Here is a 21707-nt window from a genome sequence, read left to right on the forward strand (position 1 = left end):
TTGTAGGAGTTTCCTCAGTATCCTCCTCTTGTCACCTCCACCAGACTCAAGTTCCATTCCCCGGACAGAGCAAGTTTCCCTCATGAGCTTGTTGAGTCTGTTAGTGTCAGCTGTCTTCACCCTGCTGCCACAGCACACTTCAGTGTAAAAGATCACGCTGGCCACCACCGAGTGATAAAACATCTGCAGCATGGTTCTGAAAACATTGTGTGGTGTCTGTGTTTCCTGACCAGTCCAGTTGATTGTCTACATGGAGGCCCAGGTACTTGACAACATCCACCACTGATACCTTGATGGTGAGTGTGTTCGGAACAGTCCTTCCCTTCCTGAAGTCCACCTCCTTAGTCTTTGTGATGTTAAGTGGCAGGTGGTTTAGTCCATAACCGCTCCCCAAACCTGTCCACCACACGTCTATACTCAGCCTCCTCCACTGTGATTGATCAGTGGCAGACTGAGGCAGCACCACACAACCATCAAACTGTACTACTCAGCCTCTTCTGCAGGGAGGACCACTGATAATGGGACACAGAGAGAAATAATACTGTGCAGCAGTAGATTAGAAAGACTCAGTTTTATCGGACACAGAAGTTAAAAACAACAGCTGTGCTGTGATGTATTTGTAAAATGATCACACAGAGTTCACACAGTGGTCATCAAGACTAGAAAAGTGCTATATAAATACAGACCATTTGCCATTTACCCACACATTCATCCTGTGCATCTATGTTTCTATGTGCAGCACTTTCTCTATGGTAAGGGGACATTTTGGAGTTCAGTATCTTGCCCAAGGACAATTCGGCATGTGGAATGGGATCAAACCGCAGACCTTCTGGTTAGAGTATGACCCTCACTCTACCCCCTCAGCCACAGCCGCCCCCAAAGTGCTTTATAGCACATTCATACACTGCATCAATGTGCAGCCCTTTCTCTATCACACATCATTCATCCACTGGTGGCACCAACTCAACTCACCATCTTACGCAATCACTCATGTGAAATCAATTCAAAAATACGAAAAATGATCATGACAGGAATTATTTTTCCCTGCAACAAAACAGAATTCAATAAATCAGCAGACTAACATGTTGTTCAGGGTGGGCCCTTCTGTCTGCATACCTGTCAGGTCATGTTCAGGGTGAAATGGACAAACGTTTTCGGTGAGACAGGTATTGTGCTGAGCGAGCTGGTAGCTGAGAGGCGGAAACCTCATTCAGAAGGAGAATTGTAAAAAAAACAGGACACTGGTGAAATTAGCAGTTTTTCTTTTTTCCGAGCTGCAGTGAAGCAGCAGTCAAATAGTCTAATTTGTGCGTGGGATCACTGCTGAGTTTGATATGAGTGTGGGAGCTTTGTAAGTCTTGCGTGCTGTGGCAAGTGCAACTGGAAAACAGTATCACTTTCCTGCCAAGCATTACCCTGCTCTGTGAGAACAGCTGCCTGATTTGAATAAGTTTGTAAAACTCCTTCAGGCATGTGCCGAGAAGTTTCAGTGCAGGAAAAGTAAACATAGGGAACTGAACACATTTGTTACTCTGTTTAATGTGGAAGCAGCTGAGATGCATGACAACCTAAAACAGAAAATCATCATGACATTACTTATAACATATATACGATGACCAATGGTTGGTTGATCTGCAGCTCCTCCCTCCTGCAGCAGACCGGGATCCTGTTGTAGTGAAGTTGTTACTGAGCAAGGAGCGGCAGGCCGAGGTGAGCAGACTGTTTTCTGACTTTACACTCAGACTAACTCTGTCTTTTCTGTGGGTTATGTGCTGCACTTTCCTCTGTGTGCTGTGAGAACATCGTTCTTGTGGACTGTCAGTGCAGTTTGGGAGGAGGTGGAAATGACAGCAGAGGGGGAAACACTTCTTTTCTGATTCTAATGGGCAGTGATGTTTATAAGAGCCTCTGAAGGTGTGAGCTGTTTCACTCCTTCATCACAGTGAAACTATGTTATTGTCAGCTCGGCTGGTGCTGTAGCAGGTGTTGCACAATTCTAACAGGCCCATGAACTGAGTTTACTGACGTTAATACTCCCAGTGTGGAATCTGGTGTAGATTTTTATGAAGGGACCTTGGGGCGGCCTTGTATAACTTCCTGCTTTAATTTCTTTTAGTTACTTAACAACTAATAATGAAATTCAAATCCATGTTATCCTTTTAATCCGGTTTAACTCAGATCCCATCTGTGTAACAGTGGCTGCCCAGGAACATGACGTTTGATGTTGTGACTCTTAGTAGAATTTGAAGTCATGTTAACTGATATCAACACGGTAGTAAAATACGAGAGCTATAAGTGACATAGAATATGATAAGTCTAGAAATATGAAGCAGATATCTGCATCTATGTCGTGTGGTCTTACCCAAACTGGGATTGCTGAAGACACACTGTGTGCTACTACTTCAACACAGTCATCTTCCATAGCAAGCTCTTCAGCTTAGTAGTGATTTATAAGTCACTATGTTGGTTGTCACCAGTTTTAACTCACTGCTGCTATTTTAACAGCGTACTTTCCATTTAGTATTCAGTTAGTGCATCAACTCCAGCTTTTAGAATTTGAAATCTGTTGCTACAGAGACAGACATTCATTTTCCTAAAGGTTTTCTTTTTCTAAATAGAAATACCAAACAGAAACAAGTTTGTTTATGTGCTTGGTTATTGTCATTAGTCACTTAATGCTACAGTTTAAGCATTTCAGGACACAAATGCAGAAAAACACAAAGGCAGGTAGTTGCAGTGCAAACACTGGAACATAAACAGGTGAAAACTAAACTCTGAAAATCCCCAAACCACAGGGAAAGACTCAGGAGCTAGAGAATAGCACACACGTCACTCATTTCATATTAAAACAGGATAAGAACCCAAGGTCAAAATATAAGTTTCATAGAAAATATATTTGCAAATCAGAGTCATGTAGCTGTTTAAATCTTGGGGTCCCTTAAGGAAGTCTGATAGTGATGAAGTCACAGCTTAAACAATCAGGAATTAAGGCCCAGACATGGCCCCTTTCAGAGAAAATGGACATGCAACATTCCTCTCTGTGAGAATATAAAATTCTATATTTTTGGGCCAGGCTTCTTACAGCTCAGTTTTAAGTCTGTCAAGAATACAAGGCAATTACAACTTCCTTTCTTGGATAAATAATAAACAATGAGAGCCAAACACAGTGCAAGCACAAGTCCTACTAAAACAAAGTTAAATAACTAGGTTTATCCTCAGCTGCTGAAAGATGTTACTACTTTCTTTAGTAAGAACATTCAGCAAATTTAATTGTGGTCATTTTAACACAAAGAAGCATTTTTAACATGAACCTCAAACCAATCAAGGGACATTTCTGACAAGTTCCCACTGTTCCCTCTAATTTCTCTTAAAGAAAAGACAGCAGCTCTGCAAGAGTAAAAAAAGCACAAACCCAAGTTGTTTCATTCAGAAATGTATATTATTGTTTAACAGTTGACTTGACAACAGTTTCCACACTCAGACCAGTTGATGTGTCTCTTGTTTGTTACTCCCCTCTTTAGTAGTAGACAGAGGAATGGAAGACGGAGGTAGTCAGGGGGAGGAAGGAGTGGGAAAGAGTTTTGAGTAAGAATAGTCAGCAATGTGTGAGCATTACAAGTTAAAGAAAAGGAGTGTTCATATTTGATCAAGATGTTGTGGTGGCTTGAGTAGCAGGTCATAACATGTTGTTGTGGACAGGAGGCCCCTACGTGTAAGATGAGTCCTGGAGACACCGCCTGTAGCAGGAAAAACCACAGAGAAAGTTTTTAGTACTTTGGTAGGTGTTTATATATCTGTCTGTCTTCCTGTCTGTCTGTCTGCCTGCCTGTCTGTATATCTATTGTCTGTTGTCTCTCTGTCTATTGTCTGTCTGTATGGCTGTACATATGTCTATTGTCTATTGTCTATTGTCTATTGTCTATTGTCTGTTGTCTTTCTTTCTTTCTGTCTGTATGTTTGTCTCTCTATCTATCTGCCTGTCTGTCTGTCTGTCTGTTTGTCTGTTGTCTTTTTGTCTGTCTGTCTGTGCAAGATACTGTCACAAAACGTTACATGTGTGCAGTTGACTCAAACATGGGTGGAATCTGGGAACCCATGAGTTTTGAGCAGTCATGTGATCAGTGTTTTGTAAGCTCACACTTAAAGAGCGCTACCGCCAAGTTCAGTTCATAAAGATTAGAATAAACTAGTTCACCTTCATAGTTCATAAATTAGAAATTGGAACTAAGTTCACAAGCCACAAATGAACAAGTTCACATTCATCTTCCGTTTTTTAACCTCTTGAAACCCCCAGGGTCTCTGGTGGACATAACAGACGAGGTAACTTAACTGGAATAAAATCATCATTGTGGACATTCTACCTCGTTAGAGAAGGTAGAAGAACACCATGCAACTAAATCGGCATGTCATCAAAACACACAAACTGTGTCCAACATGCTGCTTCATGCTAACAACAAGCCCAGACTCACAGATTCTAATATATCTTTGTCATCTTTCTACAACCAACACTCACTGAACCAGTAGCCGAACAAGAGCAAAAGTTTACATCAAAGAGCGACATACAGAGGTTACGTCTTACCTCTGATCTATTGTCACAATAAGTTTTGTTTTAGTCCATATCTCTTGTAAAGCCACTTAATCAATGTCTATGTGTCACTTTGAGTCAACTCCAAGGTGCATACTGCCACCTGCTGTTCTTCTTCTTCTGACGGATCACTGGCGGTCACGACTAAAACCTTTAACTTTGCTCTGCTTCACTTTATTAGAATAAAATGGGGCTCAGGTAATGTTCAGATGTTATATTGTGCATTACAAGAGGTTTTGGGCTACAACTGCATTATTTCATAGGGATAATCTCTCAAAAATTGTAAAATGTTGTCTTTCATTACATGGTGCCATAAAATGTTGTTTGGTCCAGAGACAGTGAACGAGGCTCGCGTTCACATTCAACAGTTGCAAACTGACCTGTCCAGTAAACTGTTCACAGGAGCATGTTCAATGTTTCCCTTTTTGGGCGCTCACGCATGTGATAATGTATTAATGACCACTGTGCAGGAATGTGATAATGTAGAAATGACCACCGAGTGTTTGTGTGATAATGTAGAAATGACCACTGTGCAGGAATGTGATAATGTAGAAACTAAGTATGGATTCATGTGTTTTCTTTCAGGCTCAAACTGGTCCAAACTGAATCAGACATGGCCACAGAGAACAACACCAGCTGAAGCGAAGCCTCCAGAAGAGTGAATGTAATAAGAAGTGCTTTCACCATATCATACCATGGGCAAAGCACATATCAGCCACTCTGTGTAAACCACTGACAGTGACTTTACTTGGAGGACCAGAGGCGGCCCGCCAGGGAGCTTCCAGCAGCAGCCACCATGATCGACCTGAGTTACCTGACAGAGGAGGAGCAGGAAACCATCCTGGCAGTGTTGAAAAGAGATGCTGAGCTGAAGAAGGCTGACGAGCACCGTGTCCTGTGAGTTCCCTTGGTGCACGCTAACAGCTCTGTGTAGAGTCGCTAATTCAACTATAGGAAGCTTATGTATCTGTTACCTTAGTTACCTGCAGGTGGGAATGACACATTCGAGCATAGCAAATTTCTTATACCAAAAATTTAGAAATGTATCTTCAGCCTAATGGAGTCGTGTCATTTCTGTTTGACCTGTCTGTACACAGGGAGCTACAGAGGAGGGTGAGTGACACGGGCCAGCTGAGGTACCTGACTGGAGAATGGTTCTACGAGACCAAGCAGCTTCGTCATCAGGATCGCATCCATGGCTCGGACATCATCAGGGCCTCCATGAGACACACACATAAACCACTAACTATATGTGAGTCTGCTACATTCTGCGTTTCTCATTTTTTTCAAGAACATTGTAAAGTGAGCATGATGCCATCATCAGTCAATCAATACAATTTCATTTGTTTAGCCCATACTATCTCAATTTGTCTCATTAACAAGGTGTGACATCCTCTGCCTCTGCCCTCATCAAGCATGAGGAAAAACTACAAACAAATACATTTTAACAGGAAAAAAACACATAGTACCTTCAGAGAGCGTCACATGTGAGGGATCCCTCTCCCAGGACGGACAGAAGTGCAATAGTTGTCGCGTGTAGATGAACACATCCACAAAATAACAATATTTACAACATGAGAGGAGACAAAGTAATGCTATAAACAATGCAGTGTGTGTTCCAATGGTCAACTATGTGTAACGGTGTGTGTTGTGTGCTGCAGTGGAGCTCTCTCAGATATTGCCTGAGCAGTCCAGTTTTGTCAGCAGTGAGAATAAAGAAGTGTTTGTGCCACCTGTTCTCTGTGGACTCCTGCAGGAGCCTCACCCGCAGCTCAGCAGTGGAAGGTGAGTCCACAGAACCAAAGCAAACACATTCAATCACAAATAAGTTCTAGTTTTTTGTCCCCCACCTTTTAGCATTTAGCAGCTGAAGAGACCGCTCTAAGTGGAAATGACGTGTTACATTCTGTATTGCCTTCATAATGTAATGCCAAAAACATTATTTTGGTTCAAGTAAAGCAAGTGTATGATCAAAGTTCCCCACACTTTAACTCAGCAAAGTATAAACCAAACATATGATCTGTGTTGTCTGTTTTCAGCTCCATCACATGTGGCTCTGGTAGAGCAGATTATTTCTGTGTGACTGAACGTAGTGAGTGGAGTTGTGCACATTGGCCCCATACCCCTCAATAATCTTCTTAGAGGGTCAGGTCTCACATGTTCCTGTTTTCCACTGGAGCGATCACGGTTGTAAACAATGTTTAGCTGGTGATTTCACTGACCAAAACAAGTCTGTTGTAAAGAACCCAGTGTAATGCACTTTGATGAGTGCCCAGATTTTCTTAATATAAATCTAAATAAATTATTTTTTAAAGACTGAGAAAGTAAGATAAGACTAAACCTTATTGATCCTCACACTGGGGAAATTAAGTTGTTACAGCAGCAGGCAAATCAGAATGAGGTAGACAAGAGAATATAAACATGAAAAGACAATAGAATAAACATTTTAAATTAAATAAATTCACTGCAGAAGTGATTTGTATAGAAATGTTACTGACTAAAGTGCAGTGGCACAGGATGATTGCACAAGCCTGTATAAAATGGTGTTTGTACATAAGTATAAGGAGATATTGGAATAGACGTGTCCAAATGTTTGCAGGTTACACCGTGTATTCCTTATCTGCCTATATACATATAATCTTTATATGTATAAGGGCAGATATGGTATACAGAACGTTTCAACATATAATAGCACATATACATACATATAATACAATCTTTGTTTATTTCAACAGGTACCACAACCAGAACCCTTATGACCCACCACCTGATACACAGAAACCAGTCGTACAGTCACCCACAAAGGTAGGAACATGTCTGGAGATGCAATATAATTAAAAAGGTTAAATGTCCACACAGAACTGAATGCACCCCCAGTCAATATCACTCAAACTAAAACTAAATAAAGAATCAGGCCACTTGTATGAGAGACAGAAACGTTTGACTCATTTAACAAAAGTCATTCCAGCCTTTATTCATCTCTAAGTAATAGATGGAAATAATGGAAATACACTTGTGTCTGTATCTGTGTTTGATTTTACCAGAACATTGTTTCATAGCTCCCGGGGGAACCTGCTCCCTCACATGCCAATATAGGAAATATACAAATCATTTACCAAAACAGTCCCATTTTAGCAATCTAATAATCTTTCTCTTTTGTTGAAGCAGAGGAAAAATCCTTTCAACAGTGATCTCAATGCCCGTCACTTTTTTGAAGACCAGAACAATCAGTTGCTGGCTGGAGAAGTCGATCAAACCCAGAAACAGAATGAGGGTGAGTTTGTTCGTCGATGTAAAGTGAACAGTGCGATTGAAATATGTATGAGAATAAGTGAGAGAATAAGATTTTTCCCATTGTGGTCTAATGATATATCCTGTGCTGTGTTTTGAACTGAGTGACTGCTATGGACAAACTGTGAAAGCCGTTACTTTACAAACCAATGTAAGTCTGGTTCTAAAAATGGTTTTGGCATCCAGGTGTGTGGGTCCGTCGGGCTACAGCTGTTTCAACCTTTGCTGTGAACAGCATGTTGGCATGAGCAGTGGTTGCATGGCAGCTGAACGCATGTACTCGCTTGTCCTTACTAACAATTTTATAATCAGGATTCGTTCCATCAGTTTTTTTTTGTTTGTTGTTGTTGTTGTTGCAATTAATGAAAAAGCCTTTTCACACACTGGTAAAGGAAAAGTGGCAGACAAGTGACAAAACTAGCCATTGATCAGGAACCCGGCTTTTCCCACAGGTCGTCAAAGTGAATGTTAGTCCAAATACACGAGGCTGCCAGACTAACCAGAGGATTACACAGAGTACATTCCAAAGCCTTAATCTGTACTGCATGACTTGTGGCCGCTGGAAATATTTCACAGCAGCCAAGAAAACAATGTTATTGTCGGCAAAATTATATGATGGGAGGAAAACCAGTTTCACCACTATTTTTTATTGTTGTAGCTACTCTGCTGCCAACCCTGTCTCCTCAAAAGTATGTTCCCACACAACAAAATTGCATTTTCAGTTATGTTTTCATAAGGAGCACATTTCCTCCCAGATTACATTTGTTTTTTACATATCACCAAAATGTTTGGCATCTACCTATCTACAATCTACATCTACCTATCTTTGCTGTTTATACTCTCCCTTTAGACAGCGCAAGGCATTATGTTTGTTTGTCTGTATGCAAAAACTACTGGACATATTATCATGAAACATGGTGGAAGGATGCAATATGGGTCAGGAAAGAAGTTAATAACTTTTGGTTCAGATCCATATCAGGGGGCAGATCCAGGATCTTTTTTCAGTTTCTATAACAGTGTGAGAAAGGTGTTTTTCAACTGTTTTGTTGATTTCTCACAGATGAAAAGTCAGAATCAAATGTGGTTTTATAAGGGGACTGTTGGGCCTTGGTATTCTCTGAGTGCCCTTCTCGTTTATGTCTGTGAAGCAAGAATTAGAGCAGTAATATTGTAGAGAGGCCTGTCGCTGACATACTTATGTTTGCAGACTGATTTATGATCGCTTATCAACCCAAATTTTGGTCTTTCCATCTGACTCATTTTGATTATAGGATTAATATACTGTATAATTATAATCCATGCAATAAGCCTTGGACTGTTCTGTTAAGCACTATGCAGCCAAAAAGGGACTCAAAACTGGTGAAATTGAGGCACTGTGCACCATCCAAAACCATTCTATAGCTCCATGGATCGTGTTTTATTTTTAGGAGGAAATACAAGCTTGACCCTTAAGACCCAGTGTTACATTTCAACTATTAACTATCTGGGTTGTATGCAAGTTTTCTCCATAGATAACTGCATCAATGCAATTAGCATGTGATGTATGTACGTCACTTGACTTTGTCTTATTCTTGAAAATAAAGTTGCAAGCCCAAACTGTGTAAGGTTTATTCTATGGATCCCCAGACCTTTGAGCAACCTGATGGTGGATGTTGCAAGGAAACCCCTTCAGCCAACCTCCACAGGGCAAACTATTGCTTTCCAGCCTCTTTGCTCTGCCTCAAATGTCATGTCTGCACCCTGCAGCCTTCATCAACAGCATCCTCCCAGGGTACTGTCAATTCTACGAGGTAGACGATTCGCAGGGTGTTGGACCAGAGTATCAGGTCAGGTCTTGGGTGGAAGTGACAATATGTGATGGGACTGTAAGCCACTGGCCCACATCCACCAACATCCCCCATTCTCTGGCTTTCTCCAACTGACCACTCCTGGTCAGTGGAGGAGGCCCTCTCTGTCCCTGTTCCCCCTCACGGACATATGTTGTCTTTGGAACTGCCCACCAGGAAGCATGGCCTGGTTGATGTTCTTAAGGCCACATAAGATATGTCTAACTAGGTGTTTTGCTCCGTCGCTGAATTGTATGAATGTGTGCAGCACTATTTGCAGCACTAGTAGCCACATGCTCAGTAGCACATGCTATTGTCTATAAATGTATTTCCCTGTAGACTTCAGACCCACCCCTTGCCCCTCATCAGCTCCACCCTGTGGTCTTCTGACTCCAGAAATCCAAGATGGCGCTGGTCAGAATTCAAACTCTCTGGTTGGAAACAGCAGTTCACAAACCACTGGTTGATGTCATGGTGGGTAGCCACTTGGTGTTACCATCCACGCTGGTATAATTTGCTTCTGGCGGACCCAAAGTACAGAACACAAACACAGCAGATTGATGGTAACAAAAAAAGGTTTATTGTTCAATTGCTGGAGCTGGGGTGGGGTGGTAGGCAGTGGAGATCCAAAGGTGTTGTTAGGCAGAAGCCAGATCAGATGAAGGTAAACAAACAGGTGGATGCTGCGCAGCTGGTTCTGAGACAAAAAAAGGAGCATGGGTTGAATAAGCAGGAAAAAAGGCAAGGCACAAAACACACACTAGAGGATAGACGTTCAATAACTAAGCCGAGATAGGTTAACACACTGGTGAACGGACGATCTGGCGACGACAGGAGAGATGAGCTGGGGTTTTGTAGACTGAGAGGTGGAGTTGATGAGGAGATCAAGCTCAGCTGAGCAGGTAGTAAACAGGAGGCCCCGCCCAGCTCCAGGTAGAGGAAACAGGGAAGGAGAGCAACAAGAAACAGGGGGGGGAACACAGAGCAAGAAAAGAGGTAGAAAACCTGGTCCTAACACACGCAGACAGTCAGACCTTACAGTTTCAGTTTCAGTTGTGTGCCTGCAAGTGGCATCAATGCAGTTGTCTCTCTTATGCATTAAATTGGTCTTTCACTCTTTAGTCTGTGTACCTGTCACTTGAAATCTGGCGTGAAAGCGATGTTCCTTGATCTGCCCATTTATTCAGATCTGCATCAAAATTATATGAATTCTTTCCTGTTCTATAAAGCATCCTTCCACCAAGTTCTGTGTTGATCTGGCCAGTTATTCTTTCGGGAATCCTGCTAACTAACAGACAGACTGACAAAGTGAAAACAGCAGAGCAAAGCCGAGATCTACATTAGTAAAAGCCAAATGTGTCGAAGTGCAAAAAAGCAAGCATGAGAATAAACTGCAACGATAGGTTGAGTAGAAACATATTTGTTATCCGTCAAGAACAAACATTATCTGAGAGAAGATATGTTGCCTATGGAAACGTAATTGAGAATGCAGTTGAGTTTTCTGGGAACGTAATTTTAAGAGACAGAGTTACAGGTGGAGATAGTTTTAATCACATTGTTGATAGTTATGTATTTTTGTGAAGTGGTTCCTTCAAAGGGTCAAAAAGAAAATGAAAATTTGACCAGAACAGTCTGTAGGAAACTCCTTAGACGTGGAGTTGATGAAGAATACCATTGATTGCTGTTGGTCCATAGTTACCTTTATGACAAAAAGCGTGGCTGATGTGTTGTTGACTTAAATCATTTTTGTTGGTTTTTTTCAGCGCCTTTACCATCATCTGACTGCTCAATTTCTTATGATAACCTTAGACAAGACATGAGCCTGGTCACCCAGAATGCATCTGTTCCTATGCCAATGCCTGAAAACACAGCACTCGGCACCAGCTCTCAGGACTATTTTGCTGAGGTAGATGGACCAGTAGGTAGACAGCCTAACTCTAGTGCTCTGAGGGGTATCCTCAAGCACTTGTACACTTCCACCTCTGCAGACTCTCTGTTATCTCCCCTGGACCTGCAGAATCCAGTTATTCTGGATTCTCCCACTGAGATCTGGATAGATAGGAAGCAGGTGAGGTTCAGCTCCATGGTCAGTCAGAGCGGAGTGGAGTGGCAGAATGGGAAGGAGCTGGGAGAGCACAGTTTGCTTGACTTGGACTCCATCACTCCCTCTGAGATGGAAAATAACCATGTGAATAACTCTTACCTTGAGAAAACTGTCTGTACCACCTCTGGCACACACAGGCCAATACTCAACCAGTGTGGAGTGGATTCACAGGAGGCTGAAGTCAGTTTCAGAAATGAGGCAAACCTGCAAGAGCAAGAAGCTGGACAACAGCAGGTCCTTGGTGGTAAGATTTTTATTTAAAACCAATGAGTCAACTGAACAACTAAACCACCAGCCAATGACTTCAATAACTACACCTTCATCTGCATTCTGACATCAGACAAGCATGTAAATGCATATAAATACTAACGTTCACACTCATCCTGCTTTTTAATTTTCTGTCATGCATTAGTGCATTGCTGCATGTACTGCATGACTGCTTATAGAGACCAGTGGGTAAGACAGTAAGAAAAAAGAAAGCATCGATTCTGATTATATTTTTTGGCTTTATTGCATCTTTCTTTTTGATTTTGGATATGTCCCACAATTGTGCTGAATTTTGTTAATTTCCACATTTATAAATTTTTCACCAATGTCCCAGTCCAGGATTTAAAAAAAATTGTATTTGTACATTATATTACTGTTAGATGAAGTGTGAGGATATCAGTGGGGCCTCCACAGCCTTGACAATCTCCTCATTGTATGTCCACCACACTTAGAGCTCATGGATTTGTAATTAAAACATCTGGGTTACAAAATGTAACAAATGTGTATTGAGTCCATGCACACACACCTTTTTACTGCAGGGCAGAGAGCCATTTAAAATTCCAGAAATCCGAAATAACACTTTGAACGTGTAGAATGTGGTGACAATACTAATGCCCCAATTCATCTGACAGCAATAAATGCTACAAAGGTAATTCTATTATAGGCCTGCTGTGTGTGCAGTGTAGACATACAGTACTGGTATATACATGAGTGATTGACAGGTGCTTCCTGTCTTTTCAGGTGTCTTTGAGCACTGTCACCCGGAGCTCCTTGGCCCTGCAGTGTCCAGCTTTGTTTCTGCTGAGCAGGTGCAAGGTAAGCCTGCTCACCTGGAGACAGAGCCTGAAGAGGAACGTCACTCTCAGGCTCAGCCCACAGACTGGCCAACCAGACACAAAATTCATCATCAAAACCTGCCTGAACAAAGCACTGACATTTCTGTTGACGCCACCTCAGATACCATGCCACCAAATAGTGTCAGCTCAGGGAGTTTATCTCATGCTGTTTCACCACAGCCTAGACAAAGACTGCTTGGTATTTTTAGAAGACAGAAAATGAAAATAGCTGAAGTGCAGAGTCCACAGAAAGAAGGCATTTTGATACAGGAGAAAGAACCGGGCACCACACCAAATCTCTCCCTCAGTGCTACAGATACAACTATGGACAAAACTCTAAGCGTCACACATGAAGCTAAACCCACAGAGATGACAGAGGTCAGAACACTACAACTCGCAGCACTGCAGAACACTTCATTTGAGGAGACAGTGGCCACAGTAGATGAAGACACTGCAACAGAAGGCAAAGCTGAGAGACTCTCCAACCTGAAAGCTTTCTGGGAGAGAGAAAACACTGGCCCCAAAATCAAATTTCTCAGAGAAGACAAAAGCCAAGGAGACATCTCCAAGACAGGAGCAGACACTTCACATGGCCCTAAGACATATGTGGACAGCTTAAACAATATATTAGCTCAAAACGATACAATTGACGATACAGCTGGCAGGTCCCAAGAAAATATTTTGTTACCACAAACTGAATGTAGCCTCCTTGTAGTTTTATCGAACGAGGATGGCACATATAGAGCTAATCCAGTCCTCATATATGAAGACACAGATGACTCTTTAACTGGTTCAGTAACAGAGTCACAGGAAATCCTTCCTGTATGTTCCTCTTTAGCTTTTAATGCTCCAAAGCAGCAAGAGGGTGTTCCAGTCTCTCTTCCCAGACAGTCCAGTTCCAGTCCTCTAGAGAACAGGCCAGCCAAGATCACTGAGCTTGAGAATTTATGGCAGACAGAATATACTGGACCCACGGAAAACACTGCAATTGTCAAGAATGCCTCAAGCAGCTCAATACTCGGTGCCAAGATGGTTTCCACTCAGTCTGATCAAAGAACATTTTTAGATAACATAGCTAAGTCTGAAGGAGAAGAACCAAAGTCTCCATGTAAAACCAACTTGAAAGTCACAGACAAAGGTTTTGTTACTCAGAGTCCAGAAAGGCCACAGCTGAGGGGTTCTGGCAGTGCTGGGGATGCACAGTCAACCTGTCACCAACAACCAGTCAAGGCTGATGCAGAGTCTCAACAAAGGCCCCTCAGTCCCAGTAAGTCCCAAATGTCAAGATCAATGGACCAGGATGAAGAAGTCAGGATGAGTCCATCTAAGACCTGCCACCCAAGGGTCCTACCAAGAGAATCCTCCAGTCCTATGAGATCCAGGCTGGAGGATTCTCCTTTGAAAACCTTTTCAATAGACATCACCCCTCAAACTAAGGCTTCTGAAGAGCAACAGAGGAAGCCATCACCAGTGCCAAGACAGAGGAAGAGTCCTTCACATGGAGCAAAGCAAACAGCATTAACAGATAATAAACCTAGCACAGACGTCCCCTCATGTCCTCTACCCTTACATGCAGAGGACAGAGAGGATTACTATGATAACGTAAACACACAACAAAGTAATTCAAGTTCCTCTAATTCACCACAGTCCAAACTGAGGACCTTTACACGCCTTGCCAGATCTTTTATCCCTCAGGATTATCAGCACTACCTCGGGCCACAGAAGATGGCCCATGTCCCTCCTTTTCACCAAGAGAAAGAAGTTGCTGGTGAGAATGATGCGGAACACAGAACACAAAGTTTCCTCAGAGATTTTGTAGGTAACCAGAGTGACAATTCCACTGTGGGGAATCGTCCCAGAAGCAATTCCTGGATTGTGCAAAATAAAGACAGAAACTCCTGCCAAGACACAACAACCAGGGCCTGTTCCCTGTCTCGGGCAAGTTCAGGCAGTGAGCTTTTGAATTCTCTCTCCATTTATGTTTCTTCAAGATAATGATTGGGAAATGGAAACCACAGTCATGTTTTTTTAAACAAATCACATTAACACATTAACATCACAGTGAGTCTGATTCGACTTGCAGTTAGTCAACCTGCCCCGACAAATTCTTCAAATTCAAAATTTGTGTACTCTTTTTTTTACAATCTGTGCACATTGACCTTGATTTCTCTTCTGTATTTCCTCTTAAAAAGTATCTGTACAAAACTGTATAACATGTGTTTAGATGTTATTTGTCCTTAAACTATTTTAATCAGTAGAAAACTATTTATTTTTCAGTTAAATGTTGTATGATTAAGATTAAAGATCAGCTGATGTTGATTTGTAAGAAGCAGCTATAATCACTTTACTGTAATAATGAGAATTGGTGTTACCTTCAACAATAGAAAGTGATTCGCTGTGATGATAGCATCTTTTATATATCCACAATGGATTTAGTAAGGACTTGACCTAAATGAACTAGTACTTCTTACACTTTACATGCCTTCTAGTATCCTGGGTGTGAGCAGGTTTTTGAGTGATCCAGGTTCCAGGAGTATCTTTGTGTATAAACAGCTAATCATGGGTTCAGAAATCTGGATAAGACCTTGTCACGGTTTTGATAAATCTGGACATACCTGCAGTACTAGTAACCAGGATACTGTGGCATATGAAAAACACCAGGTTTCTGAACCATCTCATAGCTGATATGGTGAGAAATCAGATAAGACTCATATCCAGGATACTCGTGGGCAATATACTTTTAGAAGCAGAAGCATCGTAGATTCCGCTGGTAGCTTTGTAAATCAGAGACCATGCACCATCTGTGTGGAGTATATTTTCCAGAACTGATTGTGTTTCATTTGTGCCAGGTTATGATGAGAGTCCCATCAGGTCAGCTCTGAAACGATTATCTTCAAGGATGTCTTCGTCCAAAAGTCTGGAAAACCTCACCTCACAACCAAGTAACACAACTCTTACTACTTCATATACTGCACCTGTGTTAGTTGATGGCAAAAAGCTTTCAGTGCATTATTCCTGTGAAACAAAACAAAGGTCTCAATCAAGTTGTTTAGTATAATTTTATATGGGAGAAGTGTTTAAATAATAATGTCTAATGTCCTGTATCATTTCCTCTTAGGAGAAGAGATGACAAAACATGAATCAAGACAGCAAATTGTGGATGATGGTAAAAACAAAAGTGTAATATATGATAACATAACACATTTAAGTCCACTCTTTAAATGTAATGTCATTGCATGCACATGCTGGGGAAACTCAGTAAGAGATTTGAAGTCATATTTTTCCTCCAGTTTCATCACTTCCACCCTCAGCCTCTACTCTGTCCAACTCAAAGCAGAAAAAGACCAGTGTGTCAGTGCCTGTTCTCCAGCAGGACGAGGTAACCCACTCCACACCAGTAGTCAACTGACCTCACAACCAAAGTATAATATTATATAATATTTAGTCTTCAACATCTACATTACACCTACTCAACCGATATATTGACCAATTCTACTTCTCGTATAGAAGCTTAATTATTGGTTTGCTCTCATTCTGTCAGTGATTTTTTCATGTTTGTGTTTCATTCACGCTTTTCTGGTTTTCTCCGACATCATCAGACAGACAGTGACAGCACTTTTGAGACGAACTTGGGCTGGAGAAGAAACACAGGCAGCTCCACATCGAACATCAGTCTCTCCTCAGGAATGGCCTCCATGTCGTCTGTATGTCCCCACGCAGTTTGCTACATAGCTTATGTTTCTGATGAATACACAATGAGCCACACCAGCTGGAAGTTGAATGTTTGCCTTAAGATTATTTTTTAAAGTTATTGATTAGATTACGATACTTTGTTATTATAAGCCTGGTGATAGTCCAAAACCAAACCAAATGTATTACTTCTTTCCTACTGTCTGCCTTCCCCTAATTTTTTATGTTAATCTTCAAAAACAGTTATTTACTGAGACAGCTGGGCACTGTAGTGTTTAGAAGATGTTTGACATGTTTTCCTGCTAACATAGGTGAAAGAAGAATGGAATGGGAAGAAATGGTGTAGTAATTTGATACAGTTCTTGTGACATGACAGTGAGTCAAATCCAGAGAGGGTGTTTTCTCTCTCATGTCATATTTTGAATGATCAGGTCAGCGGCAGCACCAGCAGCATTTTCCCTGGAGACCTCGGTGACATTGAAGTCCAGGGAAACATCCAGTTTGCTGTGAACTACATCCAGAAGCTGGGAGAATTTCACATCTTTGTGGTGCACTGCAGGGAACTGGCCGTGGCCGACACCAAGAAGAGCCGCTCCGACCCGTAAGTGATTCCCCCCCATTCACAATGTTAGAGGGACGACAAATGTTTCATTATACAGTGATATGTTTGTGATATGACTGTTGGAGGAAGGAGATAAAAGAGGCGGAGACATGTATAAGTTGCCCTCTTCTCATTGCACTTTATGTTCTTGTTTATCATAGGAGCAAGTAATACTGTTTTGTTTTTTTCAGGTATGTGAAATGTTATCTACTTCCTGACAAAACAAAGTTGGGGAAGAGAAAAACCACAGTAAAAAAGAAGACTTTTAACCCCAACTACAATGAAATCCTTCGAGTAAGACTTCCATATTTAGTCTCTTTAAAATTTCTCTCTACATCTATTCCATGTTTTACATCATGATTTTTTTTTTGTTGCTCTCTTCTCTTTCAATAGTTTAAGATCATAATAGAGGCGTTGAAAACACAGAATCTGAATGTCTCCGTGTGGCACAACGACACCTTTGGGCGGAACAGCTTCTTGGGTGAAGTGGACCTGGATTTGTCAGAGTGGGACTTCAGCAACACACAGATAAATGAATACACATTAAAGTCCAGGGTAATGTCAGCACAATCCTCAAACCACCCGTCTCCCTCCCATCTGATGGACAGCAGCGGACAGATGAGAGTGGCCCTGAGATTCCTGCCACAGACATCCCACAGTGAGCTGATGACTCCCCAAGTTCTGTAAATCATCTCATTTCATTAAAATTATTATTATTATCACTTATTGTGGTCTGACTGCATCCACAGGTAAGAGAACATCTAGGATGGAGACTGGTGAGGTGCAGATTTGGGTGAAGGACTGCAAGAATCTCCCTTCAGTCAGAGGAGTGATCATCGACCCGTTTGTCAAATGGTAGGATGTCCTCTAATGTGTCAGGCCACTGCTATGGAAAGGGTTCAAAATGAAATAAATCCAAGAAATGTGATTGTATCAGGCATCTTTTCACTTTTTGCTTATTTCAATCCATTGTCAGTTGTGTGATAAGTTGTGTTAAAGTCTGAATTAAGTCTCGATAGTTGATCAAAGATGCCAAATACAAATTTCTGACTATGGAAAAACCTACAAAAGATCTGTTCGAAGGCTTTTCTTTGTTTCTGGGAAAATGAGCAAATTGTTAAATTTCACAAAACGACTGTAACTCTGAATTCTTTATCCAAATACATTTATGCTATTCTGTGTGACCCCCTTTTGAAAACTAATGTAATGTAAATGTAAACTAAAGTAATACCTCCCACTATTTCCTGTTTTAAAGGATTAACATATTATAATCTGTCGATTAGTCAACATTCAACATTAGCTGAAGGCCTAATATACTTTGACACATTTATTCATGTGATTATTTATTTCATAATGACTGCTCTATTTATTCAGATTGGAACTCTTAGTGTTCCCAGTTTTTGTCCGGTCTGCCTAAATGAATGAACACATTTAAACTGCTTCCTTCTGTCCTCCTGTGTCAGCACTGTACTACCTGACACAAGCAGGAAAAGCCGCCAGAAGACACGGGTGGTGAAGAGGACAGCCAACCCCATGTTCAACCACACCATGGTGTATGATGGCTTCCGAACGGAAGACCTCAGAGAGGCCTGTGTGGAGATCACAGTGTGGGATCACGACAGAATGAGCAGCCACTACATCGGCGGCCTGAGGCTTGGGCTAGGGACAGGTACGATTGCACCGACTGTTAGGTTGTTAGAAAGCAGGAACCAAATTCAGGCAGAAAGGAGCTGTGAGGAAATGTGATTCAATTTGCTGGCTTACAGTTCAAACTGTATTTCAAATCCCAGTAATGTGTGCTAAACTAAAACTTAAGGAAAACCCAGGGAATGACCAGATTTAACTGAACAGGAACCAACAACAAAGCACTCGACTTAGAACAGAGAATAAATACACAAGCAGCCATGACAAGCACAGAGGACGGAAACCACACAAAGACAGGAAGTAAAAAATAGATAGACACACAAGGTAAAATATTTCAAATTTAAACTGGATTTAACAAATCCAAATCCAAACAACCAAAATACATTAAAAACAATCCAAATCCAAAGTCTAAGTCCAAGGACTAATGAACTGATATGCCAATTGAAAGTCTGTACGGGCGGCTGTGGTTGAGGGGGTAGAGCGGTCGTCCTCTAACCAGAAGCTCAGTGTTTAAATCCCAGTCTTCCTCTTTCTTCATGCTGAAGTGTCCTTGAGCAAGATGCTGAACAGCAAAATCGTCTCATAGAGAAAGTGCTGCACATAGAAGCACTGTGTGAGTGTGTGAAAGGCAAAAACTACTGTAAAGCACTTTGAGAGGTCATCAAGACTAGAAAAGCTCTATATAAATACAAACCATTTACCATTTTATACAACTGCAAAAACAAGGATAACAGAAAGTTTCAAGAAATTCACAAAGTAATATTAAGGTCAGAACAGGGACAGATCCTGAAAAATAGTCTAAAGGTCCGCCTGATCTGAATCTGATTACATGCAGTTAAATTCTCATCAGTTCAGTTCAGATCTTTACTCTCCCACAGGAGGACATTGTCTTTGCAGCACAAAGACACTTACAATAAGACAACTGAAGAAATACTAAATATACAGAATTCAATAAAAGGTCCATGTGATGAAAGCACAGAAAAACTGCACTGGGATAATATAAAGGACTAAGCTGTGCAGGGAACCTAGAGGCAGAATTAAGAGGGCTTATTGTATGAAGAATAATCCAAAGCCTGATCATATTACAACATTTATCTCTGAACAGAGAGAAGAATTTAACTTTGGACTGACTTGTCTGTAACAAGAAGTAACTGACACTAAGCTGCTTTCCAACATTGATATTACTACAGACTCTGTTGATCCCTGTTTATTCAAATTCACAAACTCAGAACAGAGTGTACAATGTATCTGTAAAGTAACACCACCAGCCTCCTGGTGGCATTAAAACACTGACCTGAAGAAAATACTGTCTTTTTTATCCTGTCTTGCACATTTTCTCTGTGTTCACACCAAAACGTAATTTGTCAGAATTCTGTAAACACTAAGGTACTGATGGTTGCCCACAGTTTCCACTTCCTGTGTACAGTGTCAGTGGTCAGGTCAAGACTAGAACTGTGGATGTCCAGATAATGTTATTATATTAATTTCAATCATCACATTTACACTCTAGTGATGGTGTGTAGAGCATCGAGTCTTGCTCCGTTTGTTAATACCAGTTTTAATACCATGTGTAATTTGTTTTGTTTCACCCTTACATACAAAGAAAAATCTATTATTCTATCACAAATTATTATAATTCATGTTAGAATATGATTTCCATGATTGCCTGCATAGTAAAAAAAACGACCTCCTTTGCCTCCTCTCTATGCAGGGAAGAGTTACGGGGTGGAGGTGGCTTGGATGGATTCGACTGCAGCCGAAGCAGATTTATGGCAGAGGATGTTAGAGTCTGATGGTGAATGGGTGGAGGATGTTTTGCCTCTAAGAATGTTTGTGTTGGCAAAAAGCACGTCAAAGTGAGAGTGGAGTGTGTTGACAGATGTGTGGAAACCTCGTATGAGCACGCTGAATGTACAGTTGGATAGTTGGATCTAAACCTCGAGTGAAAGCAGTGAAAGTCTGGATGACAGATGATCATTGTATGATAAATTTATACGAATAAAGAAATATTAATGATATAAACCACTTGGGTTTATATAGGCTAAACCACATGTTAAATTTGTCATCTCAAAATGATTATTTATAGAAATAATACAAAATAGGGCAGAAGACACAATCAAAGTTATAAAATTGTTGTGATCTGAAGATACATCCAATCTGAGCACTTGTGATTTGTATAAAGTTTTGTTGTTTGTTTGTGTAATTAGTGCCTCAAGCATCTTCAATAAACAGAATATTAAGGTGACTAACCGTTTCATTTGAAAGGTTTGTTTCATATTAGAAAGTCAACACTTGGATGCAGCAGAGCTTTTGGCAGCAGATGATAGATGTAATCATAAATATTTACCTCAGAAGCAGCAATGATCCCAGATTTTTTGTAGTTTTTGCTGCATCTGTACCTCAGTATAACAGTGTAAAACTAACAGTCATGCCCCTCTTTGCCAGCCTGACATTTGTGATTTTCTCTCATGATAACTGAAAATTATGAGCATCATTCAACAAGAAGCAATACTGGTAGGTTCTAAACACAAACTTAAAAGACTTAAAGAAAAACAGAAGACAGACAAATGGCTGCAAGGGGTCAGGAAGCACAGTAAATACATAATCTAACTACAGCTCAGTATGTGTTTATACTTTGATTTTATTGTTTATTCTAAGTATTTTTGTCTAGGTGTTGTTATGTTCACTCTTTCAGGTTGCATTCATCTCCAGCAGCAGCAGCCGCTGCACTTATATCAGTATTAATTATATGTGTAAACTACATTTATATGTATTTTACCTGAGATCTAAGCCCAATAATAATAATAATAATAATAATAATAATAATAATGACATTTCCTACAGTACATTCAATGCAGCAATA

At 40.9% G+C, this 21707-nt stretch overlaps 1 protein-coding gene across 9 annotated transcripts; it reads left to right on the forward strand.

The window, feature by feature from the left end:
* The first annotated feature begins 1519 nt into the window (after nt 1-1519).
* On the forward strand, nt 1520-21089 carry sytl2a (synaptotagmin-like 2a). 9 transcript variants are annotated; one of them, XM_035179339.2, is made up of 18 exons: nt 1520-1710; nt 5171-5482; nt 5683-5837; nt 6247-6370; nt 7321-7390; nt 7751-7859; nt 11466-12050; nt 12815-12889; nt 15759-15851; nt 16028-16075; nt 16200-16288; nt 16509-16613; nt 17031-17200; nt 17392-17494; nt 17594-17858; nt 17950-18055; nt 18664-18869; nt 20556-21089. In XM_035179339.2, the coding sequence occupies exons 2-18, from the start codon at nt 5382-5384 to the stop codon at nt 20702-20704; spliced, it is 2553 nt and encodes an 850-aa protein (XP_035035230.2). In that variant the 5' UTR covers nt 1520-1710; nt 5171-5381; the 3' UTR covers nt 20705-21089. The 9 variants fall into 9 exon arrangements, with proteins under 9 accessions (XP_035035230.2, XP_035035232.2, XP_035035233.1 ...); XM_035179341.2 differs by having other exon boundaries at nt 1521-1710; nt 7754-7859; XM_035179340.2 differs by lacking the exon at nt 1520-1710 and adding an exon at nt 3698-3778.
* Nucleotides 21090-21707: the final 618 nt, after the last annotated feature.

This window comes from Hippoglossus stenolepis, chromosome 15, assembly GCF_022539355.2.
Source record: "Hippoglossus stenolepis isolate QCI-W04-F060 chromosome 15, HSTE1.2, whole genome shotgun sequence".
Lineage (NCBI taxonomy): Eukaryota > Metazoa > Chordata > Actinopteri > Pleuronectiformes > Pleuronectidae > Hippoglossus > Hippoglossus stenolepis.